This window comes from Acromyrmex echinatior, chromosome 1, assembly GCF_024713525.1.
Source record: "Acromyrmex echinatior isolate Ae372 chromosome 1, ASM2471352v2, whole genome shotgun sequence".
NCBI classification, from domain to species: domain Eukaryota; kingdom Metazoa; phylum Arthropoda; class Insecta; order Hymenoptera; family Formicidae; genus Acromyrmex; species Acromyrmex echinatior.
Window position 1 is genome coordinate 20,881,370 of NC_141852.1, and position 24,827 is coordinate 20,906,196.

Here is a 24,827-nt window from a genome sequence, read left to right on the forward strand (position 1 = left end):
TGCAGCCATCACGCATGGCGGAAATGACTATTCGTTATATGTAATTCGGAAAAACATAGTACAAATATGTGTCATTGGTCTAACAGCTTAATGATAAGGCATATGTCAGTTTCTCATATAGGGACCTTACCCTGTTATATAGTCTCACTGCGAAACTTTATCACGAAGAAATAAGTTCTTACTTTATATCATCTCGAAATTTGCAACTAGAGAATATTAAAGATCCAAGAGAAGTATATTTGCAAAGATAAATTTATGAAGATATAGTAGAAAATCATAAGTAAGTAATTCTTTGTACTAAAATTCTTTTCTCAATTTTAATGTAAGATTTAATTGAAGTAAGTTGATTTATATAAGCATAATTAAACTTTTTATTTAAAAAATATTATTACAAAATATTCAAGATGTTATACTAATAAAAAGATATTTTTCTAGTGTCTTATAATATTATTTTTATAATAATAAGACCTCACTGGTTTAAACTATAAAATATTTGGAAAGATATAATTATACTAGAAGTACTTGTATATAACTAGAAAAATTATATTATAAAAATATGCAGTGTGTTATATATATATATATATAAAATATTTTATATAATATCAACCTAATTATTGTTCGAAATTGATTATACGAGTTTGTATCAAACATTAATTTTTTTATTCTTGATCTAGATTTAAAACGTTCTAAATCGCTTGAAAATAATAATATTTGGCTCGAATATTTTTTATTTCGAGTGCTTCAGTAAAAAAAAAAAACTCGCCAGATCAAACTAGAGTCATTCAATGAAAACAGCTGACTAGTCGCTAGCATAACTTTTATATCAACTGATCGCCTGAGAGAAATGCAAGACAATAGACAATAGAAACAATTAAATGATTGTTTAACCATTCAGCTAATCAGCATTGTTTTAATTTATTTGCAGGGATTGGAAAACTTAGAAATATTCTTGAATAAGAGAAGAATAAAACTTTGAATCTATATATATATATATATATATAATTCGCAAAATACTTTATAATAGTTGTCCGTGCTAATCAAGCAATCAGATTAATTCACGTTTACAATGTTCGTGAGTATCATTTGATCTTGTTTAACATTTGAACAACAAAGATTCCAAAAGTAATCTCATTATCGCATTACTTTATCAAATCTTCTTTTCGATAGTTGCTTCAATCATCTTGTTGACATTGTTTTGATTGCCGCACTGTAAGTGTGCATTCGCGATTAAAACTGTAAATAGCCGTATACAACCATACACTTTTTTGCAGTGCATGTCAATCTCGTCTTTCTTTTTTTTTTTTAATCTATGTTTGCATCCACTGATTTATTGATTCTACGTTATGATGTGAATGTTTCCGTTTTTACACAATTTTAGACATAATTAATATATTTAAATATATTGCAATATTTTTTTTTATATTTTATCAATTGTTTTAAAGAGATAACAAAAACACATTGTTACTATATAAAAGTTAACCCTTAGGAAAAGATCTCACTTTTTATAAAAATATGTAGGCATGATATATGATTAAAATTAGTTGTCATATATTTAAAAGAAGATTGTGTTTTTCTAAATATGTGTATATTTTTAATATTATACATGAAAAAAAAATTGATTTGGCACAATTGATGATTGCGCGTTATAATTATGATCAACAATTTTATTAAAATAACGTTCTAATTAAATTTATGTTTCTTTACAAATCTCTGTCTTGCCAAATCTTAAGCCGATTTAGAATTTTTTTATTTTACATTTTATATTTTATGTTTCTACCATTACTCGAAGTACAGACAGATACGTAATAGAAGCTTTTAAGATGCTCATGTAGGTTGATAAATTTACCACAATAAAATGTCCAGCTCGCAATGTTACGGGAGATTCTGACCGCATAATGACGAAAATTAAGTTTCTTGTCAGTTTTGTGGGAAAGTCATACCAGATGTTTTGATAAACACAAAGTCCTACTTCTTCCATCTGAGATTTTAGATAATCCCCGATAAAACTATATAGCGTTAATTGTGACAGAAAAGCACTCTGCACCATTATACTTTTAATTGCCATAGCAGTGTCATTGTCTTTCAACGCTAGAATAAATTGAAAACCTGAAAAAGAAATTATTTGTTTAGTAGGTCCTTATAATTCTATGTGTTACGAAACAACAAATGATGTAATAATCACCCATTATGCATAATTGTAAACTGATAATAGATAATTGAATTAGTAAAATAAAACTAATTGTATCAGCAAGTTCTCTGGCCAATCTTATCAAATAGCTGTGTCTTTTAATTAGTGTGAGGAAACGTTTATAAACTTGTGGTCTCGTAACATCAAAATCGATAAACTTGGCTTTCAAAATTTCCACTTGACCGCAAATGTGCAGCGTAATGTTGAAAAACAAAGAGTCGTTACCTTAATAGAAAATTAATTGATACGATGTTGTAAGATTATATTAATATACAGATGTGGATATTCAATACTGTTATTATTTGGAAAATATTATTTATATACTTATAAAAAAAATTAAATTAAAACATATTACATTAAAATAGTCAGTAATTTTTTTATTTTAGTTTTTTACATACGTTTTTTCGATACGTTCTTAATTTAATATCTTACATGCTACATTTTTATAGATATATTTTTTAATTTTTACAATATATATTTTGTTTATTTGCGTGCATAATGTACAGGGTTTGAAAAATAATGATAAATTTTTGCATAGGAGTAGAATTTTTTCAGAATTTTTTAATATTGCATTTTCTCATTTTTATCAACACGAAAAAATACGGTATTAAAAAATTTCTGAAAAAATTATTAAAAAATTCTTTACGAGAAAAAAATAAATAATTTTTGTCTTGTACAGTTTTTCTGTAAAGTTGATAGTATTTGAGTAAAAAATTATTGAAGACCAATTTTCGGCAATTTTTAGCAATTAATTCTTGTTAACTATTGCGAAAATTGCAAAATTTTAGAGGACTTTTCTTCTCAGTTTAATCCATTCTGTCTCTATGCAAAAGATTTATCATTATTTTCAGACCCTATATATATATATATATATATATACATACAATATTTACTATATATATACAATATTATATATATATATATATATACAATATCCACATTAGAAGTGTATCATTTTTTGATAATAAGTCTTCTCAAGCTGGTAGTAATATTAAAACAATTTGTATTTATTACTTCTTATTTAATTTAAACAAATTTGTATTGATTCCATTATTATTCAAAAAATTGATATAATGTATTTAAAATTATTTAAACGAAGATAATTATCATAAAATAGTATCAATTTTCGTAGTGTAATGATATTGTTTATAACAGACAAAAAGGCACAATACACGTTATAAAAATTTTTTTAAATTCCAATTATATGATTTTGCGTTTATAAAATGTTCTAAATATTACATAACACAAAAAAATAAACGAAAATATCAAACACATAACACAAAAAATAAACAAAAATATCAAACAGCAAATATTACCATGATTAGTAGTACTTGTTAGAGTAAGCGAGATAGCTTCGATGAGACACAAGATTGTATGCATGCTTGTTGGAGCATTGAAGTACTCCAAAGCACATCTTGATGGTACTGTATACTGTAACATAGTCTCACTCGTTACATTTATTTTATTATTAGCATTACTTAAAAAAGGAATTATTGTGTATAATAGACAACTAAAGTAAGAAAAACACATTAGAAAACAGCAGAGAATTCTTCCCGTAGAAGCATGTTTTCGCATAATAGCTCGATGTTTTGCGTTTTTAATCATCAAATAATCATTTAGAGCAGAGCTGTAATTGTTAGTCAAATTCCTTGCGTGAATGCGAAACCATACTGTCTTCAGTATACCAAGTATTCCGCAACAGAGTAACATAAGGCTGTCTACGTTCTGTTCAGCGTTATTGCAGTCCGTATAGAGTTCGATGGAAGGCAATATTACCATTAGACTCTGTTGATATGTATAAATTTATATTATATATAAAGCTTTATGTGTTTAAAAAAGATGTATCTGCATTCTACTTTGATGAATTTTTATTAATATTAATTGCAAATAACAGTTAGAAACTAATACAAATATAGCTACAATATTTTGTCTGTGCATAAAGCATAAAAAGATGTTAGAATATAAACCAGTCTGATTTAAAGATAAAGAATAGTATATAATTATATGTTTAAAAATTTAATATTATCTGCACGAAAAGAATGAGATTTTCCTGAAATATTTAAAAACTTAAATAAAAAACTGAACATAATTTTGTTGAATCATCAAAATATTATGCAGAAAACTCAATGATGTGCAATGCTGCAAAAAAATGTTGACATTCTAGCAATTAGCTTAAGCATCTTATATAATTATTTTGAGCGTTTTATATATTTTAGCCCAAAACAAAATTATTTTCAGATCTAAATTTTGTAGATATTTCAGAAAAACTTTTCTTTCCATGTGTATATCTTTCAAAGTTTCTTCACTCAGGATTATTCCAGATCTAAAAGTATAATTCAATCAATGCGAAAAGAAAACTTCCAACAATTGCAAAATAAACATTCTACTAAATACGGCCAACGAGAATTTATTTGCCGTTCTGTATTCATTTTGTTTTTCTTATACAAATCGTGAAATAAATCATATAGAATACATGTAGAATATATTATATTTAGAATGAATTAAAATACTATCATTAAGCATGAATGAGCAACAACAAACATAAAGATGAAGAAAAATGATTTTCGTTTGTCAAAACTTCCAAGGGCTTACAATCGTGCTCATTCATAGCCCACTCACGTTATCTTTAGATAGAAATATTTCACGTTGTCAACGAGACATCTATTTTCCAGGAGTATAGGAGGAGTCAAGCACTTGGTATTCGAAGTTTTTATTTAGGACGATGTGATGTGGAAGATGTTTTACGTATATGTCCTGGGACTATCACGCGACAAGGTTCACTGACATCGAAAAAGATGCGTACCACGCAACAGGTAGCAAAGATGCATCGTAAAAGCGAATAGATGTTATAAACTTGAAGTGGCCAAACGCCGATGGGCCACGTTAGCAATTTGTAGGGGGTCATTGCGTACGAGACATCGTCTTTCCATCGTATATTCGTCATCGGGATGAGGTAATAACTGTAACTGATGCCAATAACTGATGATTCGCTTCGTACATAGATGTAATGCCATTATTTCGATTCATTTTTTATTCAGCTAGAGACATATACCCGCTCATCATTCTGTCTACATTCTTAGAATATTATATAATAGTAAAACATAGAGAATTAGCCTCTCGTGCAAAATTTCCATTGTTGCACAAGAATTTATATAGTATGACTAAATTTTCTAAGTTATCATTCATCGAATAACTACTTTTTTCATTGCACGAATTGTTAGATCTATTGTATATGTTTCCTTTTATGTAAGTTCTAATTGTCTTATATCTTATTTCAATTTAATATCCTTTTGATTGAATAGTAGAAATTTTTTAATCTATCCAAAAATAAAAATACACATTGTGCAAATAATTTATTTTTTTAATTTATATTTGCATACTATTCACTATCTCTGTCAGCTATTTGATAAAGAATTATGAATTATGAGTATGTAATTCAATACGTCAAAATTTTCCTCTCAATTTGGATGTATTAATTTAATTGAATAATAATAAGTTAGAATATATGTACATATATTATTAATAACATATAACATAGATTAATTTGGTACAGATAATTATGATAGTTAAACCAGCACTTTCTTTATTAAGACAGTATTTCAATATATCCTTTCTTTTATGCATTCAAATCACTATTAGATTTTAATGTATAAATCATATATTTTCTTTTACATAAAGCTGTATGTGTTTAAAAAAATATGTTCAAATTCTACTTTAATAATCCGACTACGACAAGTTCTAATTATAAATATATATTTATAGTTTCTATTATATATATTTATAGTTTCTAGAACTGCTATATTTTTTATTTGTATATATCACACCTTTACCATTACACGAAGTACAGATAGATATGAAAGAGATGCTTTCAAGATGCTCACGTAAGTTATCAGATTTACTACGATAAAATTTCCAGCTTGCAAAGCGACGGGGGAATCTGAACACATAAGAATGAATATCATATGTCTCGTTAGCTTTGCAGGAAAATTGTACCAATTGCTTTGATAAATAGAAGGCCCTATTTCCTCCATTTCGGATTTTAAATAATCCCCAATAACACTATATAAAGTTAACTGTGTTATGAAAGTACTTTGTACCATTATATTTTTTGTGATTAAAACAACGTTGTTTTCACCTAATTGTAAAATAAGTTGAAATCCTGAAAAAAATATTTGTTTAACATAGAATATAAATCTTTTTTTATATCATAATACGATTTGCAAAATAATTATAAGTAGTATATCATTTACACACACCCATTATGCACAAAAGAATACTGATAATAAATAATTCTATCAGCAAAACAAAACTAATCATTTCGGCAAGTTCTCTGGCCAGTTTTATTAAGTATTTATGCCTTTCAATTAGTACATTAAAACGATCGTAGATATGTAGGTCTTTGATATCAAAATCAAGGAAATTAGCTCTCAGAATTTTCATTTGACCACAAATGTGCAATGTAGCGTTCAGAAACAAAGCGTCGTTACCTTTCAATCATATCAAAAGAAATAATACAGACTATACTGATATACTTCTACGTACAGAACTGTATTGATATTTTCTTATTATTGCAATTAAAACGGTGTGAAGAAATTTATATATTATATATATATATATATATAATATATAAATTATAAATGATATATATACAGAGTGTTCCTCGAAATTCGAGGATAATATTATTACAATGTGAAAAAAATTAAGTAATAAAAGTGCATTCCATTTTTTTACCGCAAAGTAATTCTTTAAACAATAAGATTGGAAATAAGACCATGTTTATGTTAAATACATTACTTCAAATATAAAGCGCCACTACGGTCTGAATGTTAAGATGTTGAACTATTATATGTATTCATTTAAATGAATTTCAGAAATGATAATTTCGTGCCGATATGATTATCGGACTTTCAACGCAATCAATCTGAAATATTAATAATCCCCCAAATTTCTCAAATTTAATAAATAAAATATTATTGTGAAAAATTTTAGTTTTTAAAGTATAAATGTTTAAAATTGGACCAATCTTAATTATTGATTAAAAAGTCATTTGTCCGTGTAATGCGCGTGCAATGGTATTAGATGTCAAACACTTCAAATACTATTTGAACACTTCGGACGAATGACTTTTTAATCAACAATTAGAAATTTGGCCCAATTTTAAACATTTATATTTAAAAACTACTTTACGGCAAAAAAAATGGAATGCACTTTTATTACTTAATTTTTTTCACAAAGTTTCACGCTGTAATAATATTGTCCTCGAATTTCAGGATATCCTGTTATATTATATATGTATAAATTGTATATATTATATGTATATCAGAAATAAACAATTTTGTATTATAATTTATTTTTATATCTATTTAATACAAATAAAGCAAAACTTTTACATCTTAAGCATATTATCTATATTTGACAGACAATGAAATGACTTTTATTAATAAAAATAATAAAAATTTTTTATGCACGAAATACATTTATATATATATATATGTACATATGTTTTAAAATAAAAATTGCTACAGTCTTTAAGGTGATAAAAAAATACCACTAAGTAATAATCTAATAATACCTTGATTTGCAATACTTGCTAGTATTAATGCAATAACATCGATGATGCAGAAAATTTTGTGCATTCTCACTGGTGCATTTAAGTATCTCATAAAGCATTTCGATGGTACTGGATATTCTAGCATAGTATCCTTTGTTATATTGACATGCTTGTATTCATTTAGAATAGCGTTTAATCCATACATTATGGAGCTAAAACAACCGAAGCCTAAAACTAAACAACAGAGAGTCCTTCCCATAAAAGCATGTTTCCGCATGATAGCACGCTCTTTTATATTTTCAATTGTCAAATAATCCTCCATAACAGATTTATAATTTGTAGCCAAATTTTTTGCGTAAATGCGAAACCATATCGCCTTCAGTACACCAAGTATTGCGCAACAGATTAACATGAGACAATCTACGCTTGTCTCCGCGTCGGTGCAGCCCAAATAAACTTCGAAACTAGATTTGATGAGCATGAAGACCTATTGACATATTTTTATATAATATAATATTTAATAGACACTAGTATACGTTATCTTCGAAGGATCGTGCGTCACTGATCATTGAAGCAAAACTCACAAAATGCATACCGGACCAGAAATGCCCACGACATATCGTATCAGCGAATAGACATTATGAACTTCAAATGGCCAGATACCGATGGACCACGCTACCAATTTAAAAGGGGTTATCGCGTATGCGACATCGTCCTTCCATCGTTCACTAGCCATTGGGTTAAGGTAATGACTGTAACTGCTATCAATAACCAGTCATATGTTTGATAGAACGTCCGTTTGTGTTCCGGCTCATTTTTTATTCATTTTAAAACCTGTATTAGCCTACCTCTATGCTCTTAATACATTATCGCAGAATATAGAGAACTGTGTTGTGCAAAATTGTTGCTTTATAAGAATTTATGTTTTTTTTTTTTTTAGTCATGACTTATCGAACAATTCTTTCCTGCTGTTGTATATGAATTGTCAAGAAAAAAACTTTATCTCTCGTTTATATTATGTGTATTCTGAGTTCTGATCATATTATGTTTTAGTTTGTCTTAGTTTTTTTATCATTTTGAACGTGAATGTTGTAGATTTACTTTTTCCAAACATGAAAATGTACTGTGTAGATAAGTAGATTTTTTGAATTCTAATAATAAAATTAATTTATGTATATCAATAATTTTATATACTCTCTCTCTCTCTCTCTCTCTCTCTCTCTCTCTCTCTCTCTCTCTGACAAAATATCTGTCAAATAAAAAGAATTAATTTTAGACATAAATATATTCATAAGGTAATTTTTACAATTAAACTTTTCCATTCACAAAATTTTATCACAGAATATTAGTCTATTTCTTAAAGAAATTCTATTGTAAATAATGATCTTTTTGAATGATTTATTTGTTTGTAATATTTTTTTAAGAATATTAGTTTACACAGTACAAATTAAAATTATATATTCGTATTATACATTAATATTGACCTAAACTTTTACACAACTTTTTCTAAATAATATGTGACATATGATATATGAGAGATATGTTTTAATAACTATTTGTTTCTTATTTCTCAGTTAGTATAAATATGTATTCTTTAAAAAAAGAAACTTTTTTCTTTTTTTAAATATATTTTTTTCTCTGTACTGTACCATGATATGATAAATCCGTAAAATTTTAAATTAAACTATGATGTTGTTTTTATGAATTTTAACTTTGTCTCCAATATCCAATGATGTACCAAAATATGTAAACTCGAAATTTTCATTGTCTAACGACACATTCTTTAACAGTGATGCCTCCTTTGTATTTGCGATACTCGATTCGCTAAAAATAATCTAAATTTTAAAGTTCGAACTGTCTATAAAATGCATCGTAATATGACGAAAAAATTCCTTCTTATGTCATGAATAATTAAATCACCTGGTAAAATGTAATAAGGACACTGGATGTTGAACTTGATGAGACAAATCCATTGGTTGTTGCGTAGAGCTCTAAATAGACGTGCACGTCAATACGAAATTGTGGTCGGACCAAATCAATCGTTTACACGCACGCATACACGAGTACGGACATCGTAAGTCAGCATTTCAAGAAGAAGAAAACGCGGTATCGGCACAGATCAGAGCGATGATCGGCGCGTATGATCATTAATCCGCTTGTGATTGTCCGAAACGCCGCCGCCGCTAACCGTGATCTCCATATTTTCGGAAACACAATCAGAAGAAATATCGAGGGTATGTCGTGATGGCATGGAGATTTTCTTTCGATCACGAACCGAACAAGAGTGCGAATTTCATACGAATTTGAAGTCCAAGAATGTTTTGCGTGATCGCGACTCAGGATTTCCCCTAGGAGTCGTCGCGAATATAGTCCAACGGATTATATGTAATGATTCAGGGTGACCTCGACAACACCCCTAGGCATTGTCCAAAGGGCAATTCAGGGACTTGAGTTCCCTCAGGCAAAATCGCCGTGGCAAAATCTTAAATACGTGGTAATATAAGAGACAGCGAAACGTATTTTTTAAGCGTCTTGTGCTTGATATGTGATTTGTACTTGATTTAATTAAACATTATTCATAAACGAAAATAAAGTGTGAGATATTAATGTTGTCTCCATCACGAAACAGCTGTCATTTACAAACACTTAAAAAAAATTGCTGTTATGATCAATTTTTATTGGTTTGCATAAAAGTGTTCTGCTGTTAATATTATTGAAGCAGTGAATCGCTATCATTATATGGTTTCGGATAGACTAAGTTAACTAGTTAAATAGTTGGGTGCAAGATAATTCGGGGTACATTTCTTTTAACGCTCACAAAGCTCGCGGGCATTATTTATCCTTTCTTAATATTTAATAAATAACAGATAAAATAATTTCATAAATGTTGCGAGCGTCAAGTGGAATACATCCTTAATCGCGGTAGCCTTACGTAGTTGGCTGCATAAATTAACTTAGATTGCGTGCAAAAAGCAATGTAGATAGCGATCGCCAATAGGAATTGTTCTGGCGACAATCTTGCCTTTCTCGAACAATCCAGTATGCACGCGTTTTTTGTTCCAAGTTTATCTTTATTAGTACGCAGTATTTTTCATATTCTATTTCTAAAGAATCTATTAGTGAATGAAATAGAACTTATATATATGTACGCATTCTATATATCAGAAATTTATTTTTTTAATTTCGATACATTAATTTAATAATAAGTATTAAAGTATACAGAGGGTATCTTAAGTAACGCCTTAATCATACAATGCTATTCCTACTAAAAAACTGAAATGTCCTGTAACAATTTAGCAATTTTCGCAACATTTAATGAGATATATAAGATGAGATGTATAAGAAGATTTTAAGATATCTTTCTGTATTCTTTGTGAAATATTTTGAAGATGTTTCTTAAGGGAGGGTATAGAGTAAAATTTTGAAAAATCAATTTTTTAATTTTGTAATATTTTGAAAGATATACGTATCGAAAATACATATGCCAAGTTTTAAAGAGATATTCGAAAAATTAAGATACAGCAAACGGAGATACAGCAGTTTCCGTGAAGTAGTTTCTGTACGACGATGCGCTAGAATTGCTTTTGGCGTTGACGAAGAAACATTTTTAGATATGGAAGAGCTATTATGTAGTCCAGGGATTATTGAATAAGAACAACTTAAATTTTTTAATTTAAATTTGTGCAGTCAACATATATATAGTAATCTGAAAGTAAAACTTCAAACGCGTTTTTCTCAAAATCATTTTTTTTAACATAGTTGACAGCAAATCAAAAAATCTATTCTACCTATTGACTTGGTGTAAATTACATTTTATTCATAAAACTTACTTCTATCGCCGGATGTAACCGTTTTTTTAATTAATAGAATTAATTAATAGAAATTTCATAATTTTATTCAATTCTTTTGGTAAATGTACAGTATAACGGACCACCTTCCGATGACCTTAACCTTAACATGTGTTGACAAGATCATAACTCCGAGTGACCTTCGGAAAGATTTAACCCGCGGTCGTCCTTCGTTAAAAAGTTTGAAAAAAAGAAAAAAAGTTTGAAAAATAACGCAAAATTTCTGTTATGCAATATTAAATACCATTCTATATAGGTTTTGACTTTCAACACGAAGCGACTTTCATCCCCCCTCCCTTCCCCTTACTTCAGGGGCGCACGACTCTCACCTTCGACTCTCACCCCTCCTACCCTCTATCCCCGGTTTTTCAGACATTCACCCTGTTTATATCCCTTAAAGAAAACTCTTAAAAACTTCGTGAGTGTCTTATACGTCAATTTTAAATATTTTGCTCATTTGGCAAACTAAAAAAAAAGAATTCCGAAAATTTCAAAATGGAGAGGACTTTTCCTCAATTTTTGTTAGGAATAGCACGATATGATTAGTGGACGTTATTTCAGATACACTCCGTATATATGCACATTGTTTAAATGTATATACATTATTAATCATATATAAAATAGATTTGGCACAGATAACTGTAGTAATGACTTGTAATTACAACCAACAATTTTATTAAAATAACATTTCAATACATTTTTTTCTTTTATGCATTCAAATTATCAGTCATCAAATTATATATTTATAATTTCTAAAATTCTTTATTTGTAGTATGTTATATTTCATACCTTTATCATTACACGAAGTACAGATAAATACGAAAGAGATGTTTTTAGGATGCTTACGTAAGTTGCCAAATTTACCACGATAAAATTTCCAGCTTGCAAAGCGACGGGGGAATCTGAACACATAATAATGAATATTATATGTCTCGTTAGCTTTGCAGGAAAATTGTACCAAGTGCTCCGATAAATAGAAAGTCCTATTTCTTCCATTTCGGATCTTAAATAATTCCCAATAACACCGTATAAAGTTAATTGTGTTAGAAAGGCACTTTGTACCATTATATTTTTCATAATTAAAACAACGTTGTTTTCACTTAGTTGTAAGATAAGTTGAAATCCTGAAAAAATATTTGTTTCTTTAATATAGATTTTTATATCATAATACGATTTGCAAAATAATTATAAGTAGTATATCATTCACACACCCATTATGCATAAAAGAATACTGATAAGAAATAATTCTATCAATAAAACGAAACTAATCATTTCGGCAAGTGCTCTGGCCAGTTTTATTAAGTATTTGTGTCTTTCAATCAATACGTTAAAACGATTACAGATATGTGGGCCTCTGATATCAAAATTAAGAAAATTGGTTCTCAGAATTTTCACTTGGCCGCAAATGTGCAGCGTAATGTTCAGAAACAAAGCGTCATTACCTTTCAATCATTAAAGAAAATAATATAGCCTATAGTAATACACTAATAAATATGCAGAACAATATTAATATAAATAAAGCAAAACTTCCATGCTTTAACAATGTTATGTAAATTAGTAGACAATAAAAGTATTTGCATTAATAAACATAATGAAAATTGCTTATGCATAGAACGTACTCATATGTATGTAATATGTATACGTGTGTTTTAAAATAAACGTTGCTAATCTTTAAAAATTAAATACAACGAAAAGATAAAAAGTTGTCAAATAACATGCTGTCAAATAACAATACCATGATTAGTAGTACTCGCTAGTATTAATGCAACAACATCGACGAGGCAGAAGATTTTATGCATGCTTACTGGAACATTTAAGAATTTCATAAAACATTTCGATGGTATTGGATACTCTAGCATGGTATCTTCGTTTGTTATATTGACATGCTTATATTCATCCAGAATAGCAATTAGTCCATACATTATAGAACTAAAATAAGCGAAGCCCAAAATTAAACAGCACAGAGTCCTTCCCATAAAAGCGTGTTTCCTCATGATGGCACGTTCTTTTGTATTTTCAATTGTCAAGTAATCCTTCATAGCAGAGCTATAATTGTTAGCCAAATTTCTTGCATAAATGCGAAACCATATTATCTTTAACACACCAAGTATTCCGCAAAAGATTAACATGAGACAATCTATACTTGTCTCCGCGTCAGTGCAGCCCAAATAAATCTCGAAACAAGGTTTGACAATTACGAGGACCTATTGACACGTCTTCATATAATAAAATATCAAATAAATAAATTAATTTACGTTGTCCTCAAAGAATCATATGTTATTGATCATCGAGGTTAAATTCAGAAAGTACATACCGCGGAAAAGATGCCAAAGACATATCGTATCAAGGAATAAGCATTACGAACTTGAAGTGGCCAGATACCAATGGACCAAGCAACCAATTTAAAAGGGGTTATCGCATATGCGACATCGTCTTTCCATCGTCTACTTGCCATTGGGTTAAGGTAATAACTGTAACTGCTACCAATAATCGATGATGTGTTTCATGTAACGTCTGTCTGTGTTTCGGGCTATTTTTTATTCATCTTGAAAACTTATACCAGCCTGCCACTATGCTCTTAACACATTATCATAGAATATAGAGAATTATGTTGTTATACGCATAGCTATTGCAATAAGAATTTGTGAGAATACATTTCGTTATTTGTCGCTTAACGATTTCATGCTATCGTGCATGAACTATAAAGAGAAGAACTTCTCCCGCTTATACTACGCTTATACTAGTTCTGTATTACATTTTATTTCGTCTAGACAATCTTTATATTTCAACTGTAAATATTGTAGATTTAGTTCTTTTGATTTTATTTTCTTTTGAACATAAAAATATATAGTACGGATTAAATTGTTTTGTAAATTTTGTTCGATATATTCACATTACGAAAACTGGTTAAAAAATAATATATGCTACAAGTAAGTAATTTTATATATTAATAATTTTATATACATATATTTAAACAAAATTAATTTTAGACACATATATATTTGTTAGATTTCTACAATTAAATTTATCTATTTACAAAATTTTATCGCAAGATGTAGTCTTATTTAAGAAGAAAATTCAAAATAAGGAATGTTTTGCTTATAATATTTTTCTAAGAACGTTAAATTTTTACCTAATGTAAATTAAAATTATATGTTAATATTATATATTAATATTGGACTAAAAATTTCGCATCGCTACAAATACTTCTCTTAAATAATACATGATATATGATAAAGAAAAATCTTTATTAGTAACTATTTGTTTTTTGTTTGTCAATCATAACACGTAAAGCGGATAAGTAAGATACTGCAGTTTTTAAAATGTCCGTAAAAGTAGCACGTGTAACATAGAAAAATTTTCCAGCAGTTAGACGAATGGGTATATTTGTTTTTATCATAATAAACGCTAAGTCTCTTATATCATTAGGCGAAAAATCGCACCAATTGCTGTCATAAAGCGCGAATGACAAGGCCTCGCTTTGATCCCTCAAATTATCACCCGCATATGAATACAGAAAGCATTGCATCAACATAACAATCATTATTATAATGCTCTTCACCGTCATAACTATGTCATGAATGTGCCAGGATACGATGAGTCCAAAGCCTTAAATTAATACATTTTAGTCTCTGATTGATCTTTTTAAAACTATAATTGTTAAAAAATTTTATTTTGACTCTCTCATAACTCAACTAGGCTGATATAATCTGGATATTCTTACAATATGTAAACTTGTCTTTTGTAATAAAGTAATTGTTAATATAATATTTACTCGTATTTTTATTTGCTTTTTGACATCCAAATATGCATTTACAATGCAATTATAGAAATAATTTTTTTTAGGAACTTACATAATAATCCTCATATATATTACATCTTTCACACAATTTTTACGTATCAAATAATTAAAGACAAAGTTTTATATATATAATATATACATATATACATATATATATTAGGTGTTGGAATTAATTCGTAGCGTTTTACAAGTGATGGGAAGTACTTTCATTAATGTATTTTTTAATGCTCGTGTGAAATAAATAACATTCTTTCATTAAAAACGCTACGAATTAATTCCAACACGTAATATATATATATATATAATTATATATATATATATATATATATATATATAAAACTTTATCTTTAATTAAAATAAAATAAAATTTGAAACTGAATATTAAAATTAAAATTATACAAGGGATGTCCAGTATGTTTTGACAAACCGCTCGTGTGTAGATGGAATAGACTAAAGTGAGTCGAAAAGTTCTCTACTATTTTGTAATTTTCGTAATTCTTTTTTTTAAGTTACCCAATGAGCAAAATGTCTAAAATGACATATAAAACAACTTTAAGATACTTTTAAAAATTCTTTAAGAAACATCTTTAAGATATTTTATAAACTTTGAAAAGAATTTTAAAGTTATTTTATGCGTTAATTTTACCCACTTATTCGACAATTTTTAAAAATGAATATCTCGTTCACTATTGCGAAAATTGCAAAATGGTAGAGGATTTTTTTATTCAATTTAGTCCGCTCTATCTGCATACAAGCGCTTTGTCAAAACTTACCAGACATCCTGTATATTGCACTTTTTGATTTTTTGAGGCAATAATTAAAAATATACATATATTTATATTTCTTTTAGATATCATAAACTATCATAACTCTCCTATACATAAAGAAATCCCGAAAATATATAATTCATAGACTTACCTGTTATGCATATTAAAATAGCGCTGGTGAAAATCTGAGTTAAAATAATTATACTGTAGGAATCTTCGACAGTTTCCGTGAGTTTTAACAACTTTCGATGTCTAACGACAAATTCTTCAATGATACTGCCTCCTTTGCGTTTATACTTGTGATCGATTTGATGAAAGTCGCTCATCAGAAGTTTGAGCTGTCCACACAGATGCATTGTGATACCGACAAAAATTCCCTCCGTACAGCAGTTTCCAGCATATGTTACAAACAACTGAATCACCTGGTAGAATGTAATGAGGACATACTGGAGATTGGAGACGGACTCGAAGAGACAGGTCATCGGAAGGACAAACGTCCTTCCGTTGGCTGTCGCGTTTATGAAGGGTAAAAGTCGCAACAGATAAAATGTAAGGGAGACGAAGCCACAATAAAACAGAGACAGCGAAATTATTCTCGCCGTGCGTGCGTACTGGATCATGATCTCGCGCGAACTTGCATCCTTGATGTCACACCAGTCCTGAATAGCAGAGCATAGATTGATCGAAAGTGTGGATCGTTGTATTTGCAGCATAGTAAGTTTGATAATTCCCAGCATTGCGCTTGAGGCCACCACGTACGTGTCAATCGGATCCTCAGAGGAGTTTTCGCAAGCGAGATAGACATCCATCAACAGTGTTGTCATCAGCAAAATCTAAAATAGTAATATATAGGTTTCAGAAATAGTTGGCTCAACTCTAAGAGGATATTCCATTCATTATAAGGATGAAAGAAAATCATATAAACATGGGTTTTTTGGAAATGCTTCTTTTTCAAGTTATAAATATTTCTTATTTACCATAGATAAATATGTAGTTTAGGAGTCCCCTCCCCCAATGACCTTGACCTAACATATGTTGTCAAGGTCATGACCCTGAGTGACCTTGAGAAAGTTTTGATTATCGGACGTCACTCGTTAAAAAGTTATAAAATATATGTATAGATATAAAATATAGTATAAAATAAAATATAAATATAAGTATAAAATAAAAAAATATGTATAACTTGGAAAGGAAGCGTTTCCAAACTTATATTTATATGACTTTTTTTGATTCCTTGAGTGGAATATGCTCTTAAAGTTTGGTTAACTATTTCTGAAATCCTGTATAGATTATTGCGTCAAATCAAAATGTTTTGCAACTTTTTATTTGTGATATTTACACTTACAAGAAAAATTTATTTTTCATAAGTATATTTTTAGATTTATATAAAACGTACTTGTGCTTGCGACTTATATTTTATATAAAATGTAAATATTTTTGTATATTTTGTAGCAATAGTAAAGATGAATAATAATCCCAGAAATGTATTTAAGATGTACAGTTGTATCAAGATAAACTTGTACTATTCTACTCAATACAAGCAATATATCTCTTTAAGTATATGTTTTTTACTTCAAAAATTATCAAAAGCAATATAAAAAATATGTACTCAATTTTTTAAAATATTTTATTACAAACTTTAAGGAATGATAAATTTTAATACAAAAGAATCAATTGTTAAAGAATTTAATTTTTTATAAGAAACCTGTGTTTTGACATATTTTTAAGGAGCAATTCATTCGATCGTATAATATTTAACAATACTAATTCGTGTTCTTTGATTTTGTTTTTTTTTTTCAAGAAAAAAAAGAATCAAAAATTTGAACTAAGTTTTCAAATATCACACATAATATTGCGCGATTATTTGCGTATCTCATAGCTAGTCCGAATGAGGACGTGCTTCTTAAAAGTGCAACGGAGAATATAAGTTTCTTATCAAAAATTGCTTTTTTTTGTAAAGATCTATCATTCTCTAAAGTATTGCCTGAGAAATACCTTATATATATAATATAAATGTATATAATATTATATGTATACATATGCGCACTCACACATATATATATGTATGTGTGTGTGTGTATGTATATACACTATATATATATATATATATATATATATATATATATATACATATATCATATCAAATATATTTACATAATATTTATAAATAAATGATATATTTAAAAATAAAAATATGTTCTCTTACCTCGCTTACAATCACAAACAAATAACGTATTTTTGAACAAAAGATATTATCATCAATTGGCCACACTCCTACAAGCCATGCCAAAATTTTGTAACTTGATAATGCGTAAATAGCATCCTTGTTCCAGTACACCATTTTCGAAGCGCATCACGAAGCGATTTCGAACTGATCGCACAAGTGTACATCTTTAATAGCGCTTGGCAGGGTATTATGCAATGCATTAATATCTTTATTAATATCTTTATTAATTGATTCGCCATGCTGACAACACTAGGGCACTCGCGCATGTATTCTTTGTCTATCATAGTCCTCTCTTATTGTACAACTATTGATTGGGAGAATATAGCAACTTTGAATTTTTTTCTTTACTCGCGCACGTTAGATGTATATGCATGTTTATAGATCCCACAAAGAAGATGTTTGTACGATGTACAAATTGCTTGATCATTATATTATTGCATTACGATACTCCAATGTCTCTTGAATTGCCTAGCGTATGCAAAAAATATCAATAAGCAGAATTTGCAGTCCATGCAATTTATTCATTTTTCAAGAAATATAGTGAGTATGTTATTCGATACCATTTGAAGCAACGTATACTTACAGGTAAAGAAAGATCACCGATAGAAGTTTGGCATATAATAGAAAGCCCAAGTAATGTATTTTAACTTCCAAACATTTGCTATTTTGAATTGTATTGATATTAAAATGACAACTTAAGAACATACTTTATATTTCTCTTTGTGAATAAGAATTATATGTGTACCCATTCTGTACTTTAGGAGAAACTGGAGCTAATAGACTATAGAGATAGATAGACTAATCGAATTTACGTTAAAAACAAAATACTGGAGACACATAACGTATCTGAACATGCAAAAGAGACTGCTGCTCAGTCACTCGAGTCACCTCGTGAACCTACGCGAACTTATACGTTCGAAAGTCGTGACACATTTTCGAAAAATCGTACACGTAAGTACATACCTTTATTCTTAAACTTCTTGTTTTACAATTATATATAATTTAGTACTTCTGATTAATATTAGTCTGAGGTATTGATTAATACTTATTTATTCACTTAAATTCTTCTTAAATCATTTTATTACCTAATTATTGTATTTTCAAAATAATATAGACAAATAAGAGAATTTTATTATAAAACATTTATATTAAATATTTTTTAATATCTTGAGTAGTTTCTTAAATATGAAATTTTATTCAAAAAGTGTGAAAATTGTTATTTTTTCAACAAATGAAATATTTTCATTGTTCTCCAAAAAGCGTATTTTCACTCTCTTAAAGTGAGATTTCACTTCAAAAAATTTAGAGAATAGATTACATTAAAAAACCTTTTCAAAAAAAAAAAAATATACCAATGCATAAAAAAGTTATTAAATACATTCTTCTTAATCAAAAAACGGATATAAAACAAATATAATTAGCCAAATATTTCATTACGCAAGACACATAAGATAGACTAAAAGTGACTAAAATTGTCAATATATTAATATAAAATTGTCAATGGATTATAGTGAAAAAAAACATGGCGTGCGTAGCAATAATTGTACTTCTATGAATATATTATTTCAACACAGTATTTATATTATTAATTAAAATATATAGTGACACAGTTCATAGAACATCAAAATATACAAATAATAAACGTGGTATAAATTAAAATAATATGTACTAATATTAATAATATTTAAATAGTCGAAAAAATTTGAAAAGCTGAAATGATCTCTTTTCGGAACACAATCTCCAGATCTCGGTATCGGCTGCATCAATTTTATTCGGACTGATCGCAATCGAAAAATACCGATAACATTACATAATAAAAGTATTTTTAGATTTTTGATTGCGATTTTAGTTTCTGAGTAATTTTAATTTAAAGTCAAAACTTCAGCTAAAACTAGCGTCGCGAATTTGGCATCGGCACAAACATACTCGTATATATTATATGCAATAACATATGTCAAGCGGTCAAGCGATCCGTTAAACGACCTATTTAATTATATTTTTATACACTTGACGTCATGACGCTATCGCATCGCTTGAAACATAAATTAATTAAAAGTTTATAATTTCTTAAAAAATTAATTATTCTTAAAATTTTTCAAAATTTTAAATTAATTGCAAAAATTGTTATATATTATTCTTTAACTACTATAGTTTAAACAGCATTTTACTATTTAAACTCAGATTCTTGTATAAGTTATACAGCATAAAGAAAAAGTGCGTACTTTTTGGTGGTCTGACTCTACATAGTGTTTCAATACCTTACATACACACATCCACATTTTCCAAAATTATGATTGAAAACTATGAGAATGAGTATTCTACGTACATTTTCAACATTTTCTATGCTTACAATTATTATTATATAATAATAACAATATATATAACAAATGTGTCCAAGTTTTTATATACTGAACAAAAATGCTTACATATTACATAAACTTATAGCGTTTTGTAATTACTAATTGTTTATTTATTTAAACACTTCTTATCTAACTATTTCGTCATCTAATAATTTTATGTATTAATAGTATGTTTACAGATAATAATAATGATTTGATAGTGACATTTCTTTGTCATAAATATTCAAAACATGAATATGATTAAAGAAACTATATATTGCAATATATTGAAATATAAATATATATTCTGTTTCATTTATCTACACTTCATTATCTACATGTCATATGATATAATAAACAAATAATATCATATAATAATTAGATTATTCTACTGCCATTTGTAAAAACGATATGTATGATAATGCAGTCTTCAAAATATCTGTAATAGTGCTTCGAGTTACATAAAAAAATTTTCCAGCAGTAAGTTGAAGAGGAATCTTCGCCCTCATCATAATAAATATGAAATCCTTCACTACAGAGGGCGGCAGTTTGTGCCACGTTGTATTATATATTGCCAAAACGATCGATTCACTTTGTTTTCGTAAAGTTTCACCGGCGTGTGTAAACAAGAAGGACTGCACAATATAAAACTGAACGAAGATCGTGCTTTTTGCTACATTAATATAATCGTGATTCTTAATGGACATAATCACACGCGTTCCTGAAAAGGATATTTTCTTGTTTTTTTTCTGATTGCTTCATTTCTTGCACTTAGATACAATTAATACTTTATTTTGGTATTACACATTTTGGTACAATTCTTTATCAACAACACTTATTCGTTGTGTTAAGCAATTTATTAGAAATGTATGATGACTTTTGCAAGTTTCAACATTATTAATCAAATTTCTGTAAATCTATTTTCATAAATAGATTTAATAATGTATTTTAGTAAAATAAAGATAATAAAAAATTTTATTAGTTATAAAGAAAATGAAATGGGCAATTGCAACATGTAAATACCTGAAACCGCAATGAAAATGGTAGTTATTGATAAACGAAATAAGACATTGAGATTGAAGGTGTCTTCGATATTTCTGGCCAGTATTATCAGTTTGTAATGTCTTCTGATCCAAGATCCCAATATGCTACGATAATGATTCCTCTCGTTGGTACTTTTACCAATGAGTTCAATAAAGCGAATTCTCAAGAGTTTTAGTTGACCACAAAGGTGCATAGTAATAGCAAAGAAGAAGCAATCGCTTGAACATTCAGCCGTATAGATTATGAAGGCCTGCAATATTTGCATGAGAAAAAATGCTTTGTATATAGAATATGAAACCCCTCGGAATAGACATGTTGATGGAATAACAAACTTCCATAAAACTTCTGTGTTATTGCCAATAATTACGACCTATTAAAATATCTCAAGATGTGTTATACAATTTTACATTTATAAAAAACAAACGACAAATGTATATTAAACGTATAATAAACATGTAACAAATTTAAAATGCGAAATTTGTAAGAAATGTTTATATTAATAATAACACTTTTTTAGAATTTTATTTTTTATTAATTAATTTAACTTTTTAATATTTTATTTCTGATAATCATATATATATTGGGTCATCTAAAAAGTATCCGCGGTACTTTGTCACTAGATATATGACCATCAACACACATCTAGTGACAAAAAACCGCGAATACTTTTTAGATGACCCAATATATATATATAAAAAAATTTATATAAATTTATCTGTATCAATATATATATATATATATATATATATATTGATACAGATAAATTTATATAAATTTTTTTATTACAATCATATTATGTAATATGGTGATAATATGGTATAAAGTAATTAAGATAACTATCTGCATCACAAACAAAACGTCACCTGTTGTCTATTTCCAAAAAAAATAGAGGGGAAATATACGACAGCGGCTATAAATCCAATCATTAATTGAGACACAGTGATCATTCGACCTATTCGTGCATATCCCATCATTATTAAATAAGACTGCTTCTCTATTGACGAAGACGACCAATCGTCAATCGCAGATGTCACGTTGACAGCAATCTTTTTCATGTAAATGCGCGCGAAAACGATATTTATCCACGAATGTAAGTTCGCCTCCATTACAAGAAAAAACTCCAGAGCGTCTTTGATGTCACCGCAGTTTATGAAAAGTTCTATCAGCAAGCAGATCATTGTGAGAGACTATATGATAGCAAAGGGTTCAACCATTTTATATAACATAAATTAGATTGTACATAATAAATAAAAATAAATATGTTAAACAAGGGCTCTCTCTCTTTTTAAAATAACAAAAACAAAATTAATCTGAGCTATACGGTCTGAGCTATTGTGTCACTCAGGTTATCAAAACAGTAATGTAATCCACACAGTTAAATCTTATCATGAAACTTTGAATGACATTAATATTCACAAATAATCACTTTTTGATAAATTTTATGTGAAATTGATCAAACTCAGTCCAAGCCATCCGGAGTGACGAATAGGTCTGAGTGACTCTACTTTGACCGTTCGCGAAATCTAATATGGATTATAAACATTGCTGATTCCAAAGAGAATTGAAATGTTCAAGATTTTTCAAGATTTTAAATAAAAAAGACATCAACATATCAAATAAAGTAACAAATTTATTTGTTAAAATTTTATTGCGCACCTCCTCTCGCGCTGACTCTCAATAGCCCAGATTAATTTTGTTTTTGTTATTGTACATAATTGTTGATAAAAGAAATAATTTAGATTAGAAAATTAATTAAAAGTTTTATGATTTTTTTTAAAACATTAATTACATTTGAAATCCCTCAAAATTAAAATTATCAATTAAAAGATTGTTATTAATTAAATTATAATTATAGTGACTTTAAGTAAAAAAATTTGTATACATTGTAGACAATTGCATTGTAGACATTTATTGCTACATCCTACACTTAAGAAATTATTTTAATATAATGTCTTTTCTTACCTGCTCGATGAATATGATAATCCAACGAAATGTACATACTATATCGTCCTGATGCAAAGGCCATACACCGACTATCCACATTATCATCCTTATCATCGAAAAACCATACTCCATGCCACTGTTCCAATTTGTCTTCATGCCCGGCGACTAGTTTCAATTGCAAGAAAATTGTGGCGATGTAATACATAAAATGTTGTTCAATTTATGCAATGTACAGCTCCGAGAAATTACTATAGTCGGACGTATCATTTGTTCATCGATCGATTCTTATGGTGGTAAGATAAGTATGGTTCTATAATTTCTGTGATCATACATTTCTGTAACATCCACGCTTTTCCATAATATGCACTACGATAAATTTTGTTATTCCGATACTTTTGAATGGTCACGATTTTAACAACGACATTTCGCTTTGAACTTATAGCGTCTGTTTGACATAACGATCAATTACAAATGTGCGAGAACTGCAGATGGTAAAATAAATTTCAATTTTTTTAAACTACATCTTTTAATTACGTATTCTTTTTTTTTCTTTTATGGTCGATGTATGATATTACTTTTTAAAATTTGTATTATCAGGTTAAATAAATGATATCTATAATAACAATGCAATCATAGTTAAAACCTTGAATGGAAAACTTTCTTCTTTTTAAGTCTAAATGTTTCTGCTCATTAAAAATGCTTATGTGTGGTTGTGTGTAATGCATTTGTCTAATAACATTAATTATTTTGTTTTTGATGTAATTATTCTTGATAATAACAATTATATAATAGTAAAAAATATATTTTATTTAATATTTTTATTTATTTATCATATATTACATTTTAAAAAGATGTTCATATATAGTAGAAGTAAATTAAGCAGTAAAAGAAGAAACTTAAATATTTTCGATATCTTTCGATGTTTGCAAATTATTACAATAATAACAATGTATGTAATAAATTTGTTCAAGCTTTTATGCGGAACAAAAATGTTTAAAAACTAAAAATAAAATACAAATATGATTAGAGAAACTGCAATATATTGAAATATATATAAATATATTCTATTTCATATATTTACACATCATTATCTATATGCAATACAATATAATAAACA

At 28.1% G+C, this 24,827-nt stretch overlaps 5 protein-coding genes and 3 long non-coding RNA genes across 17 annotated transcripts; 3 read left to right on the plus strand and 5 right to left on the minus strand.

The window, feature by feature from the left end:
- The first annotated feature begins 122 nt into the window (after positions 1-122).
- Positions 123-5,522, plus strand: LOC147911047 (uncharacterized). The gene is made up of 3 exons (XR_015545852.1): positions 123-280; positions 926-1,072; positions 4,861-5,522. It is a non-coding gene; the product is annotated as an uncharacterized LOC147911047 (long non-coding RNA).
- LOC105152668 (odorant receptor 9a-like) lies at positions 1,080-5,132 on the minus strand. Of its 3 annotated transcripts, none has more exons than XM_011067078.2 (4): positions 4,992-5,132; positions 3,505-3,973; positions 2,183-2,413; positions 1,080-2,106 (listed from the first exon to the last, which is right to left on the minus strand). In XM_011067078.2, the coding sequence occupies exons 1-4, from the start codon at positions 5,130-5,132 to the stop codon at positions 1,766-1,768; spliced, it is 1,182 nt and encodes a 393-aa protein (XP_011065380.1). In that variant the 3' UTR covers positions 1,080-1,765. The 3 variants fall into 3 exon arrangements, with proteins under 3 accessions (XP_011065380.1, XP_087264492.1, XP_087264496.1); XM_087408366.1 differs by lacking the exon at positions 4,992-5,132 and adding an exon at positions 4,808-4,897; XM_087408370.1 differs by lacking the exon at positions 2,183-2,413.
- A 223-nt stretch (positions 5,523-5,745) lies between the features above and the next one.
- LOC105152667 (4-vinylanisole receptor-like) lies at positions 5,746-9,537 on the minus strand. Of its 3 annotated transcripts, none has more exons than XM_087408391.1 (4): positions 8,335-9,537; positions 7,761-8,226; positions 6,445-6,675; positions 5,746-6,347 (listed from the first exon to the last, which is right to left on the minus strand). In XM_087408391.1, the coding sequence occupies exons 1-4, from the start codon at positions 8,473-8,475 to the stop codon at positions 6,007-6,009; spliced, it is 1,179 nt and encodes a 392-aa protein (XP_087264517.1). In that variant the 5' UTR covers positions 8,476-9,537; the 3' UTR covers positions 5,746-6,006. The 3 variants fall into 3 exon arrangements, with proteins under 3 accessions (XP_087264517.1, XP_011065379.2, XP_087264524.1); XM_011067077.2 differs by having other exon boundaries at positions 8,324-8,413; XM_087408398.1 differs by lacking the exon at positions 6,445-6,675.
- On the plus strand, positions 8,393-12,066 carry LOC147911048 (uncharacterized). The gene is made up of 2 exons (XR_015545866.1): positions 8,393-8,484; positions 9,530-12,066. It is a non-coding gene; the product is annotated as an uncharacterized LOC147911048 (long non-coding RNA).
- Positions 12,067-12,239: 173 nt separating this feature from the next.
- Positions 12,240-14,486, minus strand: LOC147911049 (odorant receptor 13a-like). Of its 3 annotated transcripts, none has more exons than XM_087408329.1 (4): positions 13,902-14,486; positions 13,323-13,791; positions 12,799-13,029; positions 12,240-12,711 (listed from the first exon to the last, which is right to left on the minus strand). In XM_087408329.1, exons 1-4 carry the CDS (start codon positions 14,040-14,042, stop codon positions 12,371-12,373), a joined length of 1,182 nt encoding a protein of 393 aa, XP_087264455.1. In that variant the 5' UTR covers positions 14,043-14,486; the 3' UTR covers positions 12,240-12,370. The 3 variants fall into 3 exon arrangements, with proteins under 3 accessions (XP_087264455.1, XP_087264457.1, XP_087264465.1); XM_087408331.1 differs by having other exon boundaries at positions 13,323-13,803; positions 13,902-13,991; XM_087408339.1 differs by lacking the exon at positions 12,799-13,029.
- A 330-nt stretch (positions 14,487-14,816) lies between these two features.
- On the minus strand, positions 14,817-18,559 carry LOC105152666 (4-vinylanisole receptor-like). Of its 2 annotated transcripts, XM_011067076.2 has the most exons (4): positions 18,363-18,559; positions 16,579-16,989; positions 16,308-16,494; positions 14,817-15,196 (listed from the first exon to the last, which is right to left on the minus strand). In XM_011067076.2, exons 1-4 carry the CDS (start codon positions 18,495-18,497, stop codon positions 14,838-14,840), a joined length of 1,092 nt encoding a protein of 363 aa, XP_011065378.1. In that variant the 5' UTR covers positions 18,498-18,559; the 3' UTR covers positions 14,817-14,837. The 2 variants fall into 2 exon arrangements, with proteins under 2 accessions (XP_011065378.1, XP_087264538.1); XM_087408412.1 differs by having other exon boundaries at positions 16,308-16,989.
- An 81-nt stretch (positions 18,560-18,640) lies between these two features.
- On the plus strand, positions 18,641-19,730 carry LOC147911050 (uncharacterized). The gene is made up of 2 exons (XR_015545854.1): positions 18,641-18,923; positions 19,145-19,730. It is a non-coding gene; the product is annotated as an uncharacterized LOC147911050 (long non-coding RNA).
- A 347-nt stretch (positions 19,731-20,077) lies between these two features.
- Positions 20,078-23,916, minus strand: LOC105152664 (odorant receptor 4-like). 3 transcript variants are annotated; one of them, XM_087408258.1, is made up of 4 exons: positions 23,729-23,916; positions 22,630-22,925; positions 21,746-22,016; positions 20,078-21,443 (listed from the first exon to the last, which is right to left on the minus strand). In XM_087408258.1, the coding sequence occupies exons 1-4, from the start codon at positions 23,913-23,915 to the stop codon at positions 21,106-21,108; spliced, it is 1,092 nt and encodes a 363-aa protein (XP_087264384.1). In that variant the 5' UTR covers position 23,916; the 3' UTR covers positions 20,078-21,105. The 3 variants fall into 3 exon arrangements, with proteins under 3 accessions (XP_087264384.1, XP_087264375.1, XP_087264381.1); XM_087408249.1 differs by having other exon boundaries at positions 21,746-22,136; XM_087408255.1 differs by having other exon boundaries at positions 21,746-22,136; positions 22,630-22,953.
- Between the last annotated feature and the right edge of the window lie 911 nt (positions 23,917-24,827).

What these genes read in the sequence shown, in the direction of transcription:
- LOC105152668 (XM_011067078.2), bottom strand. Translation starts at nt 5,132, where the DNA reads ATGACGAATATACGATGGAAAGACGATGTCTCGTACGCAATGACCCCC. An exon ending in TCTTTGCTACCTGTTGCGTG is followed by an intron (nt 3,974 to 4,991) that starts GTACGCATCTTT and finishes ACATATCAACAG; the next exon opens with AGTCTAATGGTAATATTGCC. An exon ending in AACAAGTACTACTAATCATG is followed by an intron (nt 2,414 to 3,504) that starts GTAATATTTGCT and finishes TTTTCTATTAAG; the next exon opens with GTAACGACTCTTTGTTTTTC.
- LOC105152667 (XM_087408391.1), bottom strand. Translation starts at nt 8,475, where the DNA reads ATGGCTAGTGAACGATGGAAGGACGATGTCGCATACGCGATAACCCCT. An exon ending in AGCAAGTATTGCAAATCAAG is followed by an intron (nt 6,676 to 7,760) that starts GTATTATTAGAT and finishes TATGATTGAAAG; the next exon opens with GTAACGACGCTTTGTTTCTG. An exon ending in TATTCTTTTGTGCATAATGG is followed by an intron (nt 6,348 to 6,444) that starts GTGTGTGTAAAT and finishes TATTTTTTTCAG; the next exon opens with GATTTCAACTTATTTTACAA.
- LOC147911049 (XM_087408329.1), bottom strand. Translation starts at nt 14,042, where the DNA reads ATGGCAAGTAGACGATGGAAAGACGATGTCGCATATGCGATAACCCCT. An exon ending in AGCGAGTACTACTAATCATG is followed by an intron (nt 13,030 to 13,322) that starts GTATTGTTATTT and finishes AATGATTGAAAG; the next exon opens with GTAATGACGCTTTGTTTCTG. An exon ending in TATTCTTTTATGCATAATGG is followed by an intron (nt 12,712 to 12,798) that starts GTGTGTGAATGA and finishes ATATTTTTTCAG; the next exon opens with GATTTCAACTTATCTTACAA.
- LOC105152666 (XM_087408412.1), bottom strand. Translation starts at nt 18,497, where the DNA reads ATGGTGTACTGGAACAAGGATGCTATTTACGCATTATCAAGTTACAAA. An exon ending in TGTTTGTGATTGTAAGCGAG is followed by an intron (nt 16,990 to 18,362) that starts GTAAGAGAACAT and finishes TTACTATTTTAG; the next exon opens with ATTTTGCTGATGACAACACT. An exon ending in TATTTTAATATGCATAACAG is followed by an intron (nt 15,197 to 16,307) that starts GTAAGTCTATGA and finishes TATTAATTTAAG; the next exon opens with GCTTTGGACTCATCGTATCC.
- LOC105152664 (XM_087408249.1), bottom strand. Translation starts at nt 23,915, where the DNA reads ATGTATTACATCGCCACAATTTTCTTGCAATTGAAACTAGTCGCCGGG. An exon ending in TTATCATATTCATCGAGCAG is followed by an intron (nt 22,926 to 23,728) that starts GTAAGAAAAGAC and finishes GCTTGCTGATAG; the next exon opens with AACTTTTCATAAACTGCGGT. An exon ending in CATTTTCATTGCGGTTTCAG is followed by an intron (nt 21,444 to 21,745) that starts GTATTTACATGT and finishes TATCCTTTTCAG; the next exon opens with GAACGCGTGTGATTATGTCC.